This window comes from Myotis myotis, unplaced genomic scaffold (assembly GCF_014108235.1).
Source record: "Myotis myotis isolate mMyoMyo1 unplaced genomic scaffold, mMyoMyo1.p scaffold_m19_p_1, whole genome shotgun sequence".
NCBI lineage: Eukaryota > Metazoa > Chordata > Mammalia > Chiroptera > Vespertilionidae > Myotis > Myotis myotis.
The window spans coordinates 24,685,740-24,702,651 of NW_023416313.1; the positions used below are offsets into that span (position 1 = coordinate 24,685,740).

General features: G+C 39.9%; 3 protein-coding genes and 1 pseudogene across 18 annotated transcripts in view; 3 read left to right on the plus strand and 1 right to left on the minus strand.

The window, feature by feature from the left end:
• PDS5A (PDS5 cohesin associated factor A) overlaps positions 1 to 16,912 on the minus strand; it is a 107,316-nt gene that overhangs the window by 59,687 nt on the left and 30,717 nt on the right. For 13 of the 16 annotated variants that reach the window (XR_004971458.1, XR_004971460.1, XR_004971459.1 and 10 more), the window contains 5 exons: positions 12,959 to 13,045; positions 12,378 to 12,475; positions 10,842 to 10,968; positions 7,220 to 7,300; positions 5,988 to 6,128 (listed from right to left, as the gene is read on the minus strand). Coding sequence is in view for 13 of the 16 variants with exons in the window: in XM_036331676.1 (XP_036187569.1) it covers positions 5,988 to 6,128; positions 7,220 to 7,300; positions 10,842 to 10,968; positions 12,378 to 12,475; positions 12,959 to 13,045 (534 nt within the window). In the remaining 3 variants the exon portion in view is untranslated. The remainder of the gene's footprint in view (positions 1 to 5,987; positions 6,129 to 7,219; positions 7,301 to 10,841; positions 10,969 to 12,377; positions 12,476 to 12,958; positions 13,046 to 16,912) is intronic. The other 3 variants (XM_036331686.1, XM_036331666.1, XM_036331708.1) reach the window with 3 other exon arrangements.
• LOC118667950 lies at positions 13,326 to 15,529 on the plus strand (annotated as a pseudogene).
• LOC118667949 (ribonuclease P protein subunit p14-like) lies at positions 13,696 to 14,187 on the plus strand. Its single transcript, XM_036331795.1, has one exon. The coding sequence runs from the start codon at positions 13,813 to 13,815 to the stop codon at positions 14,185 to 14,187; it is 375 nt and encodes a 124-aa protein (XP_036187688.1). The 5' UTR covers positions 13,696 to 13,812.
• On the plus strand, positions 14,199 to 14,780 carry LOC118667945 (hydroxyacyl-thioester dehydratase type 2, mitochondrial-like). The gene has a single exon (XM_036331783.1). The coding sequence runs from the start codon at positions 14,307 to 14,309 to the stop codon at positions 14,778 to 14,780; it is 474 nt and encodes a 157-aa protein (XP_036187676.1). The 5' UTR covers positions 14,199 to 14,306.

Genomic DNA, 16,912 nt, shown 5'->3' on the forward strand with positions numbered 1-16,912 from the left:
TGTTTTAAGACAATAAACAAATATTCCATCATTATTATCTAGACCAGTGATGGCGAACCTATGACACGCGTGTCAGAGGTGACACGTGAACTCATTTTTTTGGTTGATTTTTCTTTGTTAAATGGCATTTAAATATATAAAATAAATATCAAAAATGTAAGTCTTTGTTTTACTATGGTTGCAAATATCAAAAAATTTCTATAGGTGACACGGCACCAGAGTTAAGTTAGGGTTTTTCAAAATGCTGGCACACCGAGCTCAAAAGGTTCGCCATCACTGATCCAGACAGAGTATTGAGTTCAGTATAAAGTTTAAAAAGACAAATTTATTTATGAACATAGCAAAACAAAAATCAATGGCTTTGTTTTATATACATTCTAAAACAGACTACAATAGAAATAACATGTTAATTTCTTTTAAAAAAGGAATTAAGAGTAATTGGGGACTGGGGTAAACTGAGAAGTTCATAATTCATTTAAGGTGTTTCTGCTCTGTTTTAGCCATTTTGTTGTCATATAGAAATATGGACCCAATGTTGCCATATCACCTGATTTTTTTTATTGTTGCTACTATTATAGATGTTCCTCATAAAAGAAAATGCATTCATCTGAACTTTTAAACGAAATTTGACCTTTACACTTACATATTCATTCAATGTTAGTAACTAAAGAGAAGAGTCTTTCGCCCTGACCGGTTTGGCTCATTGGATAGAGCGTCGGCCTGAGGACTGGAGGGTCCCGGGTTCGATTCCTATCAAGGGCATGTACCTTGGTTGTGCAGGAGGCAGCTGATGTTTCTCTCTCATTGATGTTTCTGACTCTCTATCCCTCTCCCTTCTTCTCTGTGGAAAATCAATAAAAATATATATAAAAAAAAAAAAAAAAGAGAAGAGTCTTTCTTATGAGATTAAAAAAAATCAAATAGAACCTATTTTCAGGCTGGACTCAGCTTGTTAGCAACCTCTGCTTTAGATTAAACGAACCTACTGAAGTATGCGGTATGAACAACCACTACAGTTTAGCTTCCCTCAGTTTACATTAAGTCCATACATGGAAATCTGAAAGTTTAGTTTCTAAATCCACCCCATCACCTATCATGGCAATCTTGTTTACAGATCAAATGGGTTTGACTTTCATGTTGAGACACTGGGAGAAAATATTTTAATACTTTATATCTAGAAGTAACTTGGCACATAAACATCTTTAGGCTGTTGTTAAAATAAACTCTTAATATACAAATAAGACGATGTTCTCCATATAACATTTTCTACAAAAGAGTTTCTGATATCAATGTCCCTTATACTAAACTAGTGTCCCGGTGCATGGGTTCATGCACATTGAAAGGAAATTAATTAGAAAAAATATTTTAATATTGCCATTTGCCCTTTATCTTATTATAGAAGTGTCAACCAAATTCATGATCGACAATGACAGATCGAAACACACGTGTGTGACTGGCGCCAGCGAGAGCTCTGTATGTATCGTGCAGGCACGAGTCAACTTAGCCTTTTATATATATACTAGAGGCCCGGTGCACAAAAATTTGTGCACTCGGGGGGTAGAGGGGGTCTCTCAGCCTGGCCTGTACCCTCTCGCAGCCTGGGACCGCTCGGGAGATAATTACCTGCTGGCTTAGGCCTGCTCCCAGGTGGCAGAGGGCAGGCCCAATCCCTAGGTGCAAACCCTGGTCGGGCTCAGAGCAGGGCCGATTGGGGAATTGGGGCGCCGCCCCCTGTCATGCACAGAGCAGGGTGGATCGGGAGGTTGCGATGCCACCCCTAGTCACGCTCAGGGTAGGGCCGATTGGGAGGTTGGGGCACCGCCGCGTCACACTCAAGGCAGGGTCGATGGGGAGGTTGCGGCGCCACCCCGTCACGCAGAGCAGGGCCAATCGGGGAGTTGAGGAGCTCCCCCCTGTCACTCACAGAGCAGGGAGGATAGGGAGGTTGTGGCCCCGCCCCGTCACACACAGAGCCGCAGGGCAATCAGGGGGTTGGGTTGCTCCCCCCTGTCACGCACAGAGCAGGGCTGATCAGGGGGTTGAGGAGCTCCCCCGTGTCATGAACAGAGCAGGGCATATAGGGAGGTTGTGGCCCGCCCCCTGTCACACACACAGCCGCAGGACAATCAGGGGGTTTGGTCGCTGCCCCATCACGCTGATCCCGGTGCCGGGAGGCCTCGCTGCTCCACTGATCCCGGTGCTGGGAGGCATATTACCCTTTTACTATATAGGATAGAAGCCTGGTGCACGGGTGGGGGCCGGCTGGTTTGCCCTGAAGGGTGTCCTGGATCAGGGTGGGGGTCCCGCTTGGGTGCCTGGCCAGCCTGGGTGAGGGGATGATGGCTGTTTGCATCTGGTCACACCCCCTTCAGGGTGGGGGTCCCGCTTGGGTGCCTGGCCAGCCTGGGTGAGGGGATGATGGCTGTTTGCATCTGGTCACACCCCCTTTAGGGTGGGGGTCCCCACTGGGGTGCCTGGCCAGCCTGGGTGAGGGGCTGAGGGCTGTTTTCAGACTGGCGGGTGACTGAAGCTCCCAACCGCTCCTTTTTTTTTATTATGGGCCAGCTTTAGCTCTGAGGCTCGGCTCCAGCTATGAGACCTCCGCTGCTGAAAGCAGTTTTCTGGCCTTTGTTTACCTTCTTTATTTGAAACAATGTTGCAGTCCTGCTGGCTGAAGCCCGGGGTTTTGTTTAGCTTCTATATTTGTTACAATGTTGCTTAGAGTGCAGCTGAGAAGCCAGCAAGGCAGGCGGGGAAGCTTGGCTTCCTCCGTCACTGAAACAAGCAAGCCTCCCTGTTCGTGTCAGCTGCCTGGCTGCCGGCCGCCATCTTGGTTGGCAGTTAATTTGCATATCTCACTGATTAGCCAATGGGAAGGGTAGCGGCTGTACGGCTAATTACCATGTTTCTCTTTTATTAGATAGGATACTAGTAGCCTGGTACACGAAATTCATGCAGGGGGCGGGGCCTCAGCCCGGCCTGCACCCTTTCCAATCTGGGACCCCTCGGGGGATGTCCAACTGCCGGTTTAGCCCTGATTCCTGTGGGACATCCCTCTTGCAATCCTGGACTGCTGGCTCCTAACCGCTCACCTGCCTGCCTGCCTGACTGCCCCTAACCACTCTGCCTGCCAGCCTGCTTCCCCCAACTGCCCACCCCCTGCCAGCCTGATCACTCCCAACGTCCCCCCCCCACCAGCCTGCTCGCCCCCAACTGCCCCTTCCCCCGCCAGCCTGATCACCCCCAATGGCCTTATCACCCACAACTGCCGTCCCATCCTGGCCTGACTACCCACAACTGCCCTCCCTTCTTTGCCCCTAACTGCCTCTACCTCGGCCCCACCACCATAGCTTTGTCCAGAACGTCCGGAAGGTCTCCTGGAAGGTCTCCCAGTCTAATTAGCATATTACCCTTTTAATAGTATAGAGGCCTGGTGCTGGGTGGGGGCCAGCTGGTTTGCCCTGAAGGGTGTCCCGGATTAAGGTGGTGGTTCCCTTGGGAGGCAGGGCACCCTGGGTGATGGGCCTGTGGTGGTTTGCAGGCTGGCCACACCCCCTTTGGGGTGGGGGTCCCCACTGGGGATGGTGCCGACCTGGGCGAGGGGCTGGGCCAGTTTGCAGGCCAGCCACGCCCCCATGGGATGAGGGTCCCCACTGGGGGGCCGTGGACAGCCTGGATGAGGGCTGATGGCTGTTTGCAGGCTGGCCACGCCCCACAGCGGGGATCCTCACCCCATGGGGGCATGGCCAGCCTGGGTAAAGTGCTGAGAGTTGTTTTCAGGCTGGCCACACTCCCTTCAGGGTGGGGGTCCCTGCTGGGGTGCCTGACTAGCCTGGGTGAGGGGCTGATGACTGTTTTCAGGCTGGCCACTCTCTTCAGGGTGGGGGTCCCTGCTGGGGTGCCTGACTAGCCTGGGTAAGGGGCTGAGGGCTGTTTGCAGGCTCCTCCCTCGGTAGCCGGCCCGGCAAACCAAGCCTCCCACACACTCAGGCTGGCTCTGTGGCCGCCTCCCACAGGCCCCTCCTTCGGTGGCAGCCCTGGGCGGGAAGATTGGCTTCCTCCTTGCCAGGGGCGACCCAAGCCTCCTGCCCGCTCTGTGGCTGCCACCATATTTGTCCCGCTAATTTGCATATTCCCTCCAGATTGGCTGTGGGGTGTTGTGGAGGTGTCAATTTACATATTTATCTGTTGTTTATATGTGTGTGTGTGTGTGTATACACATATATTTTATATTTTGTATTTTATATATGTGTTTATATATATAAACTTGTTTAATTAGACCTGCTTTCTGATTTAGCTAAACTTTTTCCAGCTCAGTGAAGCACCCCAACTTCTCTTTCAGGTAATTGTCAGCAACACAGCAGCAAATATCAACATGAAGCAATTATCATAGATCATGCATGGAGAAAAAAAGGGTAAAATATTTAACCGTAGCAGTGTTTGACTATATTCTGCGTAGTGAGAAAACCTGAAGTCATTTTCAAGTTCCACCATTTCTTACTTCTTTTCAGTCAGGTCAAGTTTCTAAAATTTCTAAATCTCCGTTTTCCGGTTAATGAAAAGAAAATAGGATTCTGCCGATTCTCCTATCTACCTACTCCAGGACTTCTGTGAAGATCAAATGAGATGAGGCACGGGAAAATGCTTCACAGACATTTGGTTAAAGTGTAAAATGTTTGCATCTGGCTATAAAGCAAGTCGGGTTCCTGGGCTGAAGAAACTCCAAGGAGGCTAGTCACTAGAGAGAGGAAGCTGGGCACTGCTACGTGATGTCATTACCCAGCGCCCACAGCCACTGTTTCCAGGCTGGGCTGGGCTGTGGGCCACATTTTGCACCATGGGGTACTGGCAGTGTCGGCTGTGGTTTGGTGGGGTGTTGCTCCAGGGTCATGGCGGGGCCTTTGTCCCACTTGGGGCTAGCCAAGTATAGGTTTGTTGGCGCCAGATACATGGTGCCGGTTGTTTTTTTGCGTCTGCCCCCTGGTGGTCAGTGTGCATCATAGCCACCAGCCGGATGGACACTTAGCCATTTATATATATATATATATAGATAAATGCTTGTAATAAAGATAGTGTGGACAATTCTTATCTGTTTTAACTGTATAACTGAGCAAAACATTTTATCTTATGCTTGTTATCTCAAAAATATAAACTGTAATGTTGGTACTAATTATACTATAGCTTGGTTTACGTATCAAATAAAATATTGTACATAAAAAGGCTTTCAAAAAGTCTAGAACATTAAGCAAACGTAAGGTGTTATCTTGTGTAAGGTAGAACAGAAGATCAAGAGTTAAGTTTTTCATATTTTTTGAGGAGTCATAAATTTCTTGCTTAGTTATAAAAAAATACATTCCCAAGTCATACAGTAAAATTTCTGTCCTTATTCTATACTATGAAAGGGTAAAATAGTTGTAATCAAGACCCTGTGAGCACTCAATCTGAAATCTTTTGATGTTCTAAAATATATCTACCTAGTATGGCTCAGTGGTTGAGTGTTGACCTATGAACCAGGAGGTCACTGTTCCATTCCTGGTCAGGGCACATGCCCGGGTTGTGGGCTCATTCCCAGGAGGGGTGTGCAGGAGGCAGCCAATCAATGATTCTCTCTCTTCACTGATGTTCCTCTCTCTCTCCCTTTCATTTTCTCTCTGACATCAATAGAAATATTTTAAAAATAAAAAAACCATATCTAATACTATACCATTTAATAACATGAATCATAAGTTTTGGGATACTCTATATTTCATATCTTTGTGTCACTGTGTTCATCAAATATTTAACAACTAGGTAAGTTATAATTTTGCAATGTATATTCTCCTATGACCCAGATAAGAGATACTGCTGTATTCAAATGATTCCAAAATATATACCTTAACTAAATATTAAAGGATAAATTGAACTCATATTTTACAGCTAAAGAAAAACTAAGATATATATATATTTTCTTAAAGTTTAAAAGGCTTAAAAATTATAGTTAGTCCTACCTTCAGTTTGAATTCAAGCTGCGGCATGACAGATAATAATAAGTGAGGATCTATAGCAAAAAGCTCCTGAATCAGATCAAATACATGTTCTGACAAATCACTTACTGACGATCTTCCCAGCACCAGGACTTGATTGAAAAACTATAGGAGATATTAAAACAAAAATAAAATATCCATTTCATTTAAAAACTTGGATAGGTTTTTTAATAAACATAGTTTAAAAAACTATATAATTAGGCATTATATATACAACTGAAGGGGATGAAACAGAACAGATATTTCCATCGACATATGATATGACAGTCACCCAAACAAATGAAATGAACTTCTACACATCAAATTACGAATGTTACATGGAAGAGAAAGGTAAAAAAGAACTGGTTGTTAGCTGCCTTTGAAATTAGAATGACAGTCCTAGCCAGTTTGGCTCAGTGGACAGAGCGTCAGTCTGCACACAGAAGGGTCCCGGGTTTGATTCCGGTCGAGGGCACATGCCCACATTGCTGGCTGGATCTCCAGTAGGGGTCATGCAGGAGGCAGCCGATCAGTACTCTCGCTCATCACTGATGTTTCTCTCTCTCCCTCTCCCTTCCTCTCTGTAATCAATAAAGATATATTTTTTAAAAATTTAGAATGACATTTGTAGGAATCTTAATTTTCATTAAAATAGAACAACTTAGTTTATGTAATTCATCATAGAACACTTTGTAGAGAAATTTCCTAATAGCAGAGAAAATAATTTGTCTTAATCTTTTTTATTTGAGTGTGTCCAATTTTTCCATGACTTTAGTAATAAAGACAATTTAAAGGTAGTAATAAGTTTTTTTTAAAAACGCAGAGAAAGTCAAATACATTGTGAGTCAGAGGACACAGAGAAGGAAAAGCTGTGATATAAAAGTTAAACTGATCATTTAAAAAATGTTAGGAAAAAACAAAGATAATACAATGTCAAGAGCACAATTAGATGCAACTTCCATTCCCTGCCAACACATACACACTTAGAAAAAAAATTAAATTTAAAAATGCTAAAAAGGCAATTGTATGCAACTGATACAAGTATATACTTTTCTGATAGTATCATCAAAAGATATTTGTTTTGAAAGGCAACATACTTTTGTTGTAAATGAAGCTGGTTATAGGCTAAATAAACCTATATGTGAAAGTTTCTAATAAATTAGTACATGGATTAAGAATTACACAATTATGGAATAAATACAAGCTGAAATACATACATTAGCAATGCAGGCCTCAATAGTCTGGACTGTCCTTTTCAATAGGCCTTTTGCGAGGTCAAAGGACTGTTTATTTAAGTTCTGAAAAAAATACAAATATGCAAAGTTACAAATGATTTGGTGAATTTATCCTAGCACCATTAGAACACAACAGTCTTCAAACATACAAAATATAAAGCAAAAAATACAATGGACCCTGGCTGGTTTGGTTCAGGGGTTAGAGTGTCAGCCTGTGGATTGAAGGGTGCTGGGTTTGATTCCGATTAGGCTCAATTCCCAGTACGGGGCATGGCAGGAGGCAGCCGATTAATGATTCTCTCTCATCGTTGATGTTTCTCTCTCTCCCTTTCCCTTCCTCCCTGAAATAAAAACATACTAAAAGAAATACAATGGAATCCCAGTTAAGGTTTTACCCAATATCCGTTAGTCAAGTGGTCTTAAATGCAGAATTTGAAAATAGCACTATTATGAATAAAAAACTAAAATAGTACATTCGTTAGTCATAAACTATATTAAGTTTAGTTTTATTAAACTAAAAATCAAAGGCTTTTGGTTTTGTTAACCAATTTAAATTGGCAATTACACCCATGTATCCTAAACACACACACACACCCCTCTCTAACTCATGATCTCAGTATTTCATTGTCTGGTCAACATGTGCTATGAGGCAGAGTAGACCTAGAAAGTTTTCCAAGTAAAATTGCCAATAAATTATTATTCTGAAATGCTGAATACTATGTTCACTCTTCAAGATTCCCAATGCACTACAAAATATTAAAGGGTCTAAAAATGACTAGAAAAAATACACACTTAATATTTAAAAACTTACTGAAAATGGAATTCTTGTTTTGGAGAATACCTATTAATATCTCTATACTCTGAAGTTTTAGACCAAACTGAGACTCATTCAACATCACTTTTCACCTCTCCCAAAAAGAGACTATGCCAAGAGCCAGATGGTAAAATTGTAGGCTTTGTGAGCCATATGGTCAATGCTGCAACTATACAACTCTGCTGCTGTAGGGTGAAAGCAGCCATAGACAAAATAGAAAGAAATGAGCATACTGTGCTCAAATAAAACTTTATTTGCACAAATAGGCAGTGAGCCAGACTTCTGACCCTTGTTTTTATTCCACTGGCAAAAGGATAAGATTAGCTCAAAATTAAGGCAACCTTTATATTTCTTAAACTGGTATATTATTGCCCTAGCTGGTTTGGCTCAGTGGATAGAGCATTGGCCTGTGGACTGAAGGGTCCCAGGTTCAATTCCAATCAAGGGCAAATGCCTGGGTTGCGGCTCAATCCCCAGTAGGGGGCATGTGGGAGACAGCCGATCAATGGTTCTCTCTCATCATTATTGATGTTTCTCCCTTCCTCTCTCTAAAAATCAATAAAAAATATTAATAAAATAAAAAAATGGTATATTATTTCCTACTCATAAAAATACTAACTAGAATATAAATACCAAATGCACTATTTCCCTCAAAGTTTTCCTCTCTTATTTTGCCTGACATATACTAAAAAATTTGACCAATTACAGATTCATTTAAGTCAATAAAATGCAAATGATATTTAGAGAATCAGAGAGTCAAGAGAGAAAGAATTTATAATGAATCACATCTAACATCTGGTAATAGTTCAGTGAACCATTAGAGAAAAAAGTAGGAGGGTAAATATCAATGGTAGGGTAGGCCTAAGTATAGCCCAGTGGTGGAGCTTGTGAGGACTATATTCTTCAATTCCTTAGGAGGACCTAACAGAGAGAAACTGAAAAAGGAACAGGGAGGAATACACAGCTGTGAATCATCCTTTCTCCTTAACATTATCTACAGTTAATGTTAATAACTAATGTTAAGTCTGACTGGTGTGGCTCAGTGGTTGAGCATCGATCAACCTATGAACCAGGAGGTCATGGTTTGATTCCGTCAAGGGCACATGCCTGGGTTGCAGGCTGGATCCCCAGTATTGGACATGCAGGAGGCAGCCAATCAATGATTGTCTATCATCATCATCATCATCATCATCATCATCATCATCATCATGTTTGTTCGTTTATTTACTTATTTATTTTAATCCTCGCCTGAGGATATTTTTCCATTGATTTTTAGGGAGAGTGGAAGAGAGAGGGAAAGACACAGAGAAAAATTGATGTGAGAGAAACACATCCATTGCTTGCCTCCTGCACAAGCTCTGACCGGGGCCTACGCAGGGAGGAGCCTGCAATCAAGGTATGTACCCTTGACCGGAATCAAACCTGGGACCCTTTAGTCTGCAGGCCAACACTCTATCCAGAAGCCAAACTGGCCAGGGCTCATCATTGATGTTTCTATCTCTTCTTCTCCCTTCCTCTCTAAAATCAATAAAAATATATTAAAAACAACAACTACTACTACTACAACAAAAAACACAAAAAACCCCCACTAATGTTAATTAACTAATGTTAATAACGATGATTAACATTATCCATAGTTCCTGCTTCTGCCCAAATCTTTTTCTACAAGTGCCTAAGAAAAATGTAGGGTATGGGTTCTGAGAAGAAATACAAATTCCTACATTACAAAGGAGAAAATTTTCTTTCTTAAAAACAACAACAAACTAGCCAAGACAGTACTCTAACCCCTTATAATTCCCAGATTAGATATGAGTAGTGAATTTGAAACATTTTTTTCCAGAAAATAGAGCCACTTAACTGAGTGAAAATACATGTTAATCAATGTATCTTCTAAAAACAATAATAGTTCCAAGACTGATGTGTGTCACTCCATTTTATTTGGGCTAGATAATGATAGTAGGGATATTTACGTGGGATGGCAAATGGTGAAAATAATTATTTTATGTGTAGTACTACCTTTATTTTTATTTTATTTTATTGTTTAAGGTATTACAAATGGTAGTACATATGTCTCTTGCCCTCGTCCCATCGCTCCCAGTGTCTTGCATCTGTTGGTTGTGCTTATATGCATGCATACAAGTCTTTCGGTTGATCTCTTACCCCCCACAACCCTCCTCTACGTTCCCGCTGTAGTTTGACAGTCTGTTCGATGCTTTTTTGCCTCTATTTTTGTTCAACAGTTTGTAATGTTTTTTATCATCCATAAATGAGATCATGTGGTATTTATCTTTCACTGACTGGCTTATTTCACTTAGCATAATGCTCTCCAGATCCATCCATGCTGTTGCAAATGGTAAGAATTCCTTCTTTCTTTACAGCAGCATAGTATTTCATTATGTAGATGTACTACAGTTTTCTAATCCATTCATCTGCTGATGGACATTTAGGTTGTTTCCAAATCTTAGCCATTGTAAATTGCGCTGCTATGAACAATGAGGTAACATCTCACAAAATGGCTATCATTAGCAAATGACAAGTGCTGGAGAGGATGCGGAGAAAAAGGAACCCTTATTCACTGCTGGTGGGAATGCAGACTGGTGCAGCCACTGTGGAAAACAGTATGGCTTTTCCTCAAAAAATTAAAAATGGAACTGCCATTTGACCCAGTAATACCACTTCTGGGAATATATCCCAAGAAAACAGAAACACCATTCAGAAAGGATATATGCACCCCTATGTTCATAGTACTACCTTTAAATATTAACCTTTAATATTTTCATATATACAGACCTTATGTGCAGGAATGAGGTTAATAAGAATGGAGTCCAATAATTCTTGAGTAACTCCATCACCTTCCATGATGATAGAACTCATCAAGTCTAGCATGTGCATTTGTACCTTCTTATTGTGGCTATTGCTAAAAAAGAGGAAGAAACAAAAGGAAATGAAAAAAATCCAGGCATACAAAAAGAAAATTAAAACTTACCAATTTAAAACAACTGTGTCAGATATATAAGGATTTTCAGTTGAAGGAACCATGCCAATAATGGCAAAGGAATTTTGGCTGCTCTATGTACTTTCTCCTTCTGTTGTTCATTACAATAGCCCTAAGGTATTGTAAAGTATTTCAGGAAACAAAGAACTTTAAAATGAATTAAGTCCTTACACAATTAGGATTCAAACAGCCAGTTAAATTCATAAAACAAAAATGTCAACTTGAAAGAAAGACCATCCATATTTTCATGGCTCCAGATTTAAAAAAATTTTACGTATGAAAACAAAAATATTACAAGATAATGAAGGCAGACAGTTTTTCATTCTTTTAGATCTTAATACCCCAAAATAAAACAATAAACACACAAAAAAGTCTAAGCCATAAACTACATGCAAGTAAGTTATGCTGCATACATTTGCCACGACAAGTTTTAGTTCACCAATACTGAAAATCGAAAGTTTGATATAAAATACTTATGGAAACTTATGACTAGAAGGTCCTAAAAATGTCATCCTGGTATTTCTCAAAGAATTCTAAACAATCAAAAAAAAATCAACAAGGTATAAAATCAAGAATCAGTTTTGGTCCTGCTTCCTTAACCAGTTGAAGAGTAAACTAGTCCTCAATAAATACATCTACTGCTGATACAAGCTTACCTAAAGAGATTGGCTACAAAAATGTTATAACTAGTAGAACATCTAGACTTCTCTCCTTATGTCTGCATCTTAACTAAAGACTTGACTTGTCCATTTTCACACTTGTCAAAATATATATGCAAAGACAAATCAAGAGAAATGTTGTAATTTAGCTATACTACCATAGATACAGGAAAATTTAAATCAAGACCAAATTAGCCTGGCCAGTGTGGCTCAGTGGTTGAGTGTTGACCTTGTGAGCTGGATCCCCAGTGTGGGGCGTGCAGAAGGCAGTGATCAATGATTTCTCTCTCATCATTGATGTTTCTATCTCTCTCCCTTCCTTCCTCTTTGAAATCAATAAAAATATTTTTAAAAAGACTGAATTAAATTGTAATATAATTTATGTATTCATCACCTATAATTTTTAAAAACATTTATTTTGAAATAATGTATAATGGACATCTTGGGCATTCAGTGGTGAAATGTACAGATGAAAAATTTAAAACTTGGTGGAAAAATTATGTCATTACATACACAGTTTTCCATAACTTTTAGAAAGACACCCCTTTTGCAAGTCCTTCCAAATATTTTCATGTTGTCTTCTAAGAAAAACATTTCCTTGTAACTCTAAAAGATCTTAGTGTATATGCACAGCAAAAAAAAGCCAAACAAAATGCTTCAAAAATAACTTACTTGATCACTGAGAAGAGAGTCCTAAAAAGCTGAATAAAAATCTCATTGCAATCTTCCAATTCGAAGCAGATGTTATATGATTTAACCCAAGCTAAATTCTTAAATAAAAAAATAAAAATTATTTACACATACAAAAGCTACACAAAAGCGAACTCATTACTAAAACTTAATTTTTAGAATTAAAAATCTATTTAAAGCTTATAAAAGTCCAACATACAAAATTACAACTGTTAAAGTAGTCATGTACTCTGACTTTTAAAAAGACATTAACCTTCTCTAATTGAAAAATACTAAATAGTTAAGACATATATAACATACAAAATATAAAAAGCAGCAAAAATTTTGGATTAGAAAAAAATAAAAAAAGAAGTATGAAAATAAAGTCTCAAATAATATAAGTTTTCCCAGTAGAATATACTTTATCTTTTCAGGACATGAGGAGCAAAAAAATAAAATAAAAGACATTTTATTAAGTGAGTTTTGTATAAAATAAAGATTCACTTAACATTATGAAATTACTATTAAGAATTTTCTACTATGTGAAATAGGGTGATATTTTTAAAATAAAAAATTTTTTTTACCTCTAATAAATAAAAGTATCTATTAAACTGCGGACTCTTTGTATCCTCCAAACCTTTTAATTGTCTGGTAATAAACAAAAATATGTCCTGTTAAAAAAATGATAAAATATATTAATTTAGACACAAATACATATCATTATTTCACAATACACTAATATTCTTAGATACTGTTCTTCAGTGTGTTTATTCTCTCTTACAAACTACAATAAAAGAAAATTCTCCTTTGGCCAAATGACTTGAGACTAGCCTATTCAAAATAACTGGAAAAGAGCAAATCATATAAAATTACATCCTTTAAAAGCAGATTTGATGAACTCTAGTGAGATGTAGGCCTCTTCTCAGGCTGGAGCTCACTGAGGGAGAGGCCATGTTCAGTTTGAGCACCAAGACCATGGAGCTCAATGGCAATAAGCCAGAAGAGTTCATGTCCAGCAGCTCCCAGGCTCTGCCTTCGGCTGGAGATAAAGTCGGACCTCAAGTACCAGCTAAGGGAGCTGAACATCACAGTGACCAAGGATATTGAAGTTGGTGGCAGTAGGAAAGCTATTTATAATCTTTGTTCTGGTTCCTCAACTGAAGTCTTCCCTAAAAATCCAAGTCCAGCTGGTATGAGAGTTGGAGTAAAGTTCAGTGGGAAGCACACTGTCTTTATCACTCAGAGGAGAATTCTGCCTAAGCCAACTTGAAAAAGCTGTACAAAGAATAAGCAAAGGAACATAAACAGCCCCAGAGTTTCTCGGGCCCAGGCTCCCGCTCGGCGGCGGAGGTCCTGGCCTAGGAGGTTCTCGCAGTGAACGGGAGTCGGGAGGCATCAGGCTGGTCCGGCGAGAGCGGTGCAGTCAGGATTGGAAGAGATGCCAGCCCCAGCTGCCACATATAAGCAAATAGTTTACAAAAATCCCTCTGAGCACCACTACATGAAAGTCTGCCTAGAATTTCAAGAACATGGGGTTGGACTGAATGTTGCACAGTTCAAACAGCTGCTTATTTCAGCCCTGAGGGACCTATTTGGAGAGGTTGACGCTGCCTTACCCTTGGACACCCTAACCTACGAAGAGGAGACCTTGTCAGCCATCTTGAGAATATGTAGCAGTGGTCTTGTCAGATTGTGGAGCTCTTTGACCCTGTTCGGATCCTATAAAGGCAAGAAATGTGCCTTCAGAGTGATTCAGGTTTCTCCATTTCTCGTTGCATTGTCTGGTAATAGTAGGGAACTAGTATTGGATTGAATAGTCTTCAATTTCAGAAACATTCCTCCGCTCTCAAAACTATCTTTTGGTGCCAGCATAATGCTTAAAGACTGAAACAGGCTCAGTGCTCCTGTTGATGGAATTTGAGGGTGCCGAAGATGTTCCCCGTAATTTCCAGCCATCGTCTTTGGTGGTATAGCCTTTGGAGGAGAATATGCCTGAACCAACCAGTTGCAAGCAGGCAGCACTTTCAGCATATGCATATCCGAGTTGGAGACCGGGCTGAACTCAGCAGAGCCTTCACACAAAGGGATGTGGTTGCCTTCTCAGAACTAATAGGGGATGTCAATCCTTTGCATTTAAATGAAGATTTTGCAAAACACACCAAGTTTGGAAAGACAATTGTGCATGGAGTTTTGATCAATGGACTTATTTCAGCTCTCCTGGGTACTAAAATGCCAGGCCCAGGCTGTGTATTTATTTCCCAGGAAATTCACTTTCCAACCCCTTTATATGTTGGAGAAGTTGTTGTAGCTTCTGCAGAAGTGCAAAGGCTGAAGCGGTTCATTGCAGTTATTGCTGTGTCATGCTTTGTAAGAGAAAGTGAAGACTGTTATGGAAGGCTGCGTTAAAGTTATGGTCCCAGAAGCTTCGAAGTCCTGAAATATGTGTTTAAAGATGCAAGTTCAGGCATCAGTGTTACTGTTATTGAAGAGCCTCTGAGGAAAACGGATTGCTGCTCTTCAACAAGGAGTGTCCAGCAGACCCAGCAGCCCACGGTGGGGGAGGGCAGCAGGTCGCGAGGGGTTCACATGCCCACTTTCTAATCTGGCCTTATGCTTCATATAGACGAGTCTACTTATCATCTAAGTTTGTAAATTTGAAAAAATATGGGGAAAGTTACCATTTAGCTCAAGGTTCTAATTTTAGGATTTCAAACCAAGTTAAATTTTCATTTGGATAACACAAACTTACCTATATCTGTATAGAATAACTTTCTCAGTGAATTTATAGCTAGGTAGCATTTAATTTTTGATGGCAATTGGAATAGAAGTTGGGTTGTCTTTAAACACCTGTCTTTTACCAATAAATATTCTTAGATACTGTTCTTCAGTTAAAAAAAAAAAAAAAAGCAGCAAAAACATCCCAGGAGATGCACTCTTGACAGTCATGCATGACACGATCCTGGAGGGCTTGGTTTTCCCAAGTAAAATTGTGGGCAAGAGAATACGCATGAAACTGGATGGCAGCCAGCTCATTAAAGGTTCATTTGGATAAAGCCCAGCAGAGCAATGTGGAGCATAAGGTTGAAACTTTTTCTGGTGTCTATAAACTCACAGCCAAGAATGCTAATTCTGAACTCCCAGAATTTCAGTTGTAAACAAAAATGACTAATAAAATATTGTTCTCAGTAGAAGCAAAAAATAAATATTATTACCACTACAAATTATTAGGCTTTCTCATTCTGACAGAACCTTAGGTTCTATGTGTTGTTACTCTTCTTCTACAACAGAACTTCCATTTTACTATTTTCAGTGTGCATCATGACAAACAATTATTTTCATTTTGAGGACCTGGACACTAGTCTTTCCGTTACTATTGCCTACATGTAAATAATAATTTTCAGTACCTACTTTTGAATTTGATGTGTGACTTCAAAGTTGTGTGGAACAAAAGCAGTAAGACTGGTCCAAAGGTTGTACTTTTCAGGATGATAGCGCTTCATTACTTAATAAGCGTTCTTTAGAAGTTTTAATCCAAAATATTATTAATATGGGACAAACCCATTTTAGGACTACTTAAAAGAAAGCAGTCAGGCCCTAAGCTAGTTTGGCTCAGAGGATAGAGCGTCAGTCTGTGGACTGAAGGATCCTGGGTTCGATTCCAGTCAAGGGCACATGCCCAGGTTGCAGGCTCAATCTCCAGTAGGGAGCGTGCAGGAGGCAGCTGATCAATGATTCTCTCTCATCATTGATGTTTTTATCTCTCTCTCCCTCTCCCTTCCTCTCCGAAATCAAGAAGTGTGAGATATATATATATATATATATATATATATATATACATACACACATATATATATACACACACACACACACACACACACATATATATATATGTGTATATAGCAGTGAGAAGGATTAACATTTGCCAAGAATAAAATTGTTCAAAATATGAAATCAGCTCAAGATTAATTCGAAATAGTAGCTCCTCAAACATTTCAAACAAAGGCAGAACCACCAAGATGAACATAGTTTTGCATGTAGAATAACTTGCAGGGAAGATAATCATTTGAATGTGCAAGGTCTGTTATACTATTGTTTTAAAAGGTGTCATTAATACATTATTATCCCTTCATTCAGCCATCTGGGCTTTGTGATGAGTAATCTTGAATGTTAGATATGAGCAGACATGGACTAGCTTTGATGTTTTCAACATCTCATAAAAATGCCAGGCATTTTTTGTAGATATTCAATAAAAAGTAACTTAATTAAAAGCTTGTTTTGCAACTTACAATAAAATCTTTTTTTGCTTTTAATCTTTTTAAAGCATCTTTTTAGAGAGAGAAACACTGATTTGTTGTTCCACTCATCCATGCACTCATCAGTTGATTCTTGTATGTGCCCTGACTGGGGAACGAACCTGCAACCTTGGTGTATCGGGATGATGTTCAAACCAACTGAGCAACCCAGTCAGGGCTTATGGTATAATCTTATTATGACAAGACGAACAATATTAAAGCTATGTTCCTAAAGGTAAGATAAAC

Excerpts from the sequence above, each read along its gene's own strand:
- LOC118667949 (XM_036331795.1), top strand. The coding sequence starts at position 13,813 with ATGCCAGCCCCAGCTGCCACATATAAGCAAATAGTTTACAAAAATCCC.
- LOC118667945 (XM_036331783.1), top strand. The coding sequence starts at position 14,307 with ATGTTCCCCGTAATTTCCAGCCATCGTCTTTGGTGGTATAGCCTTTGG.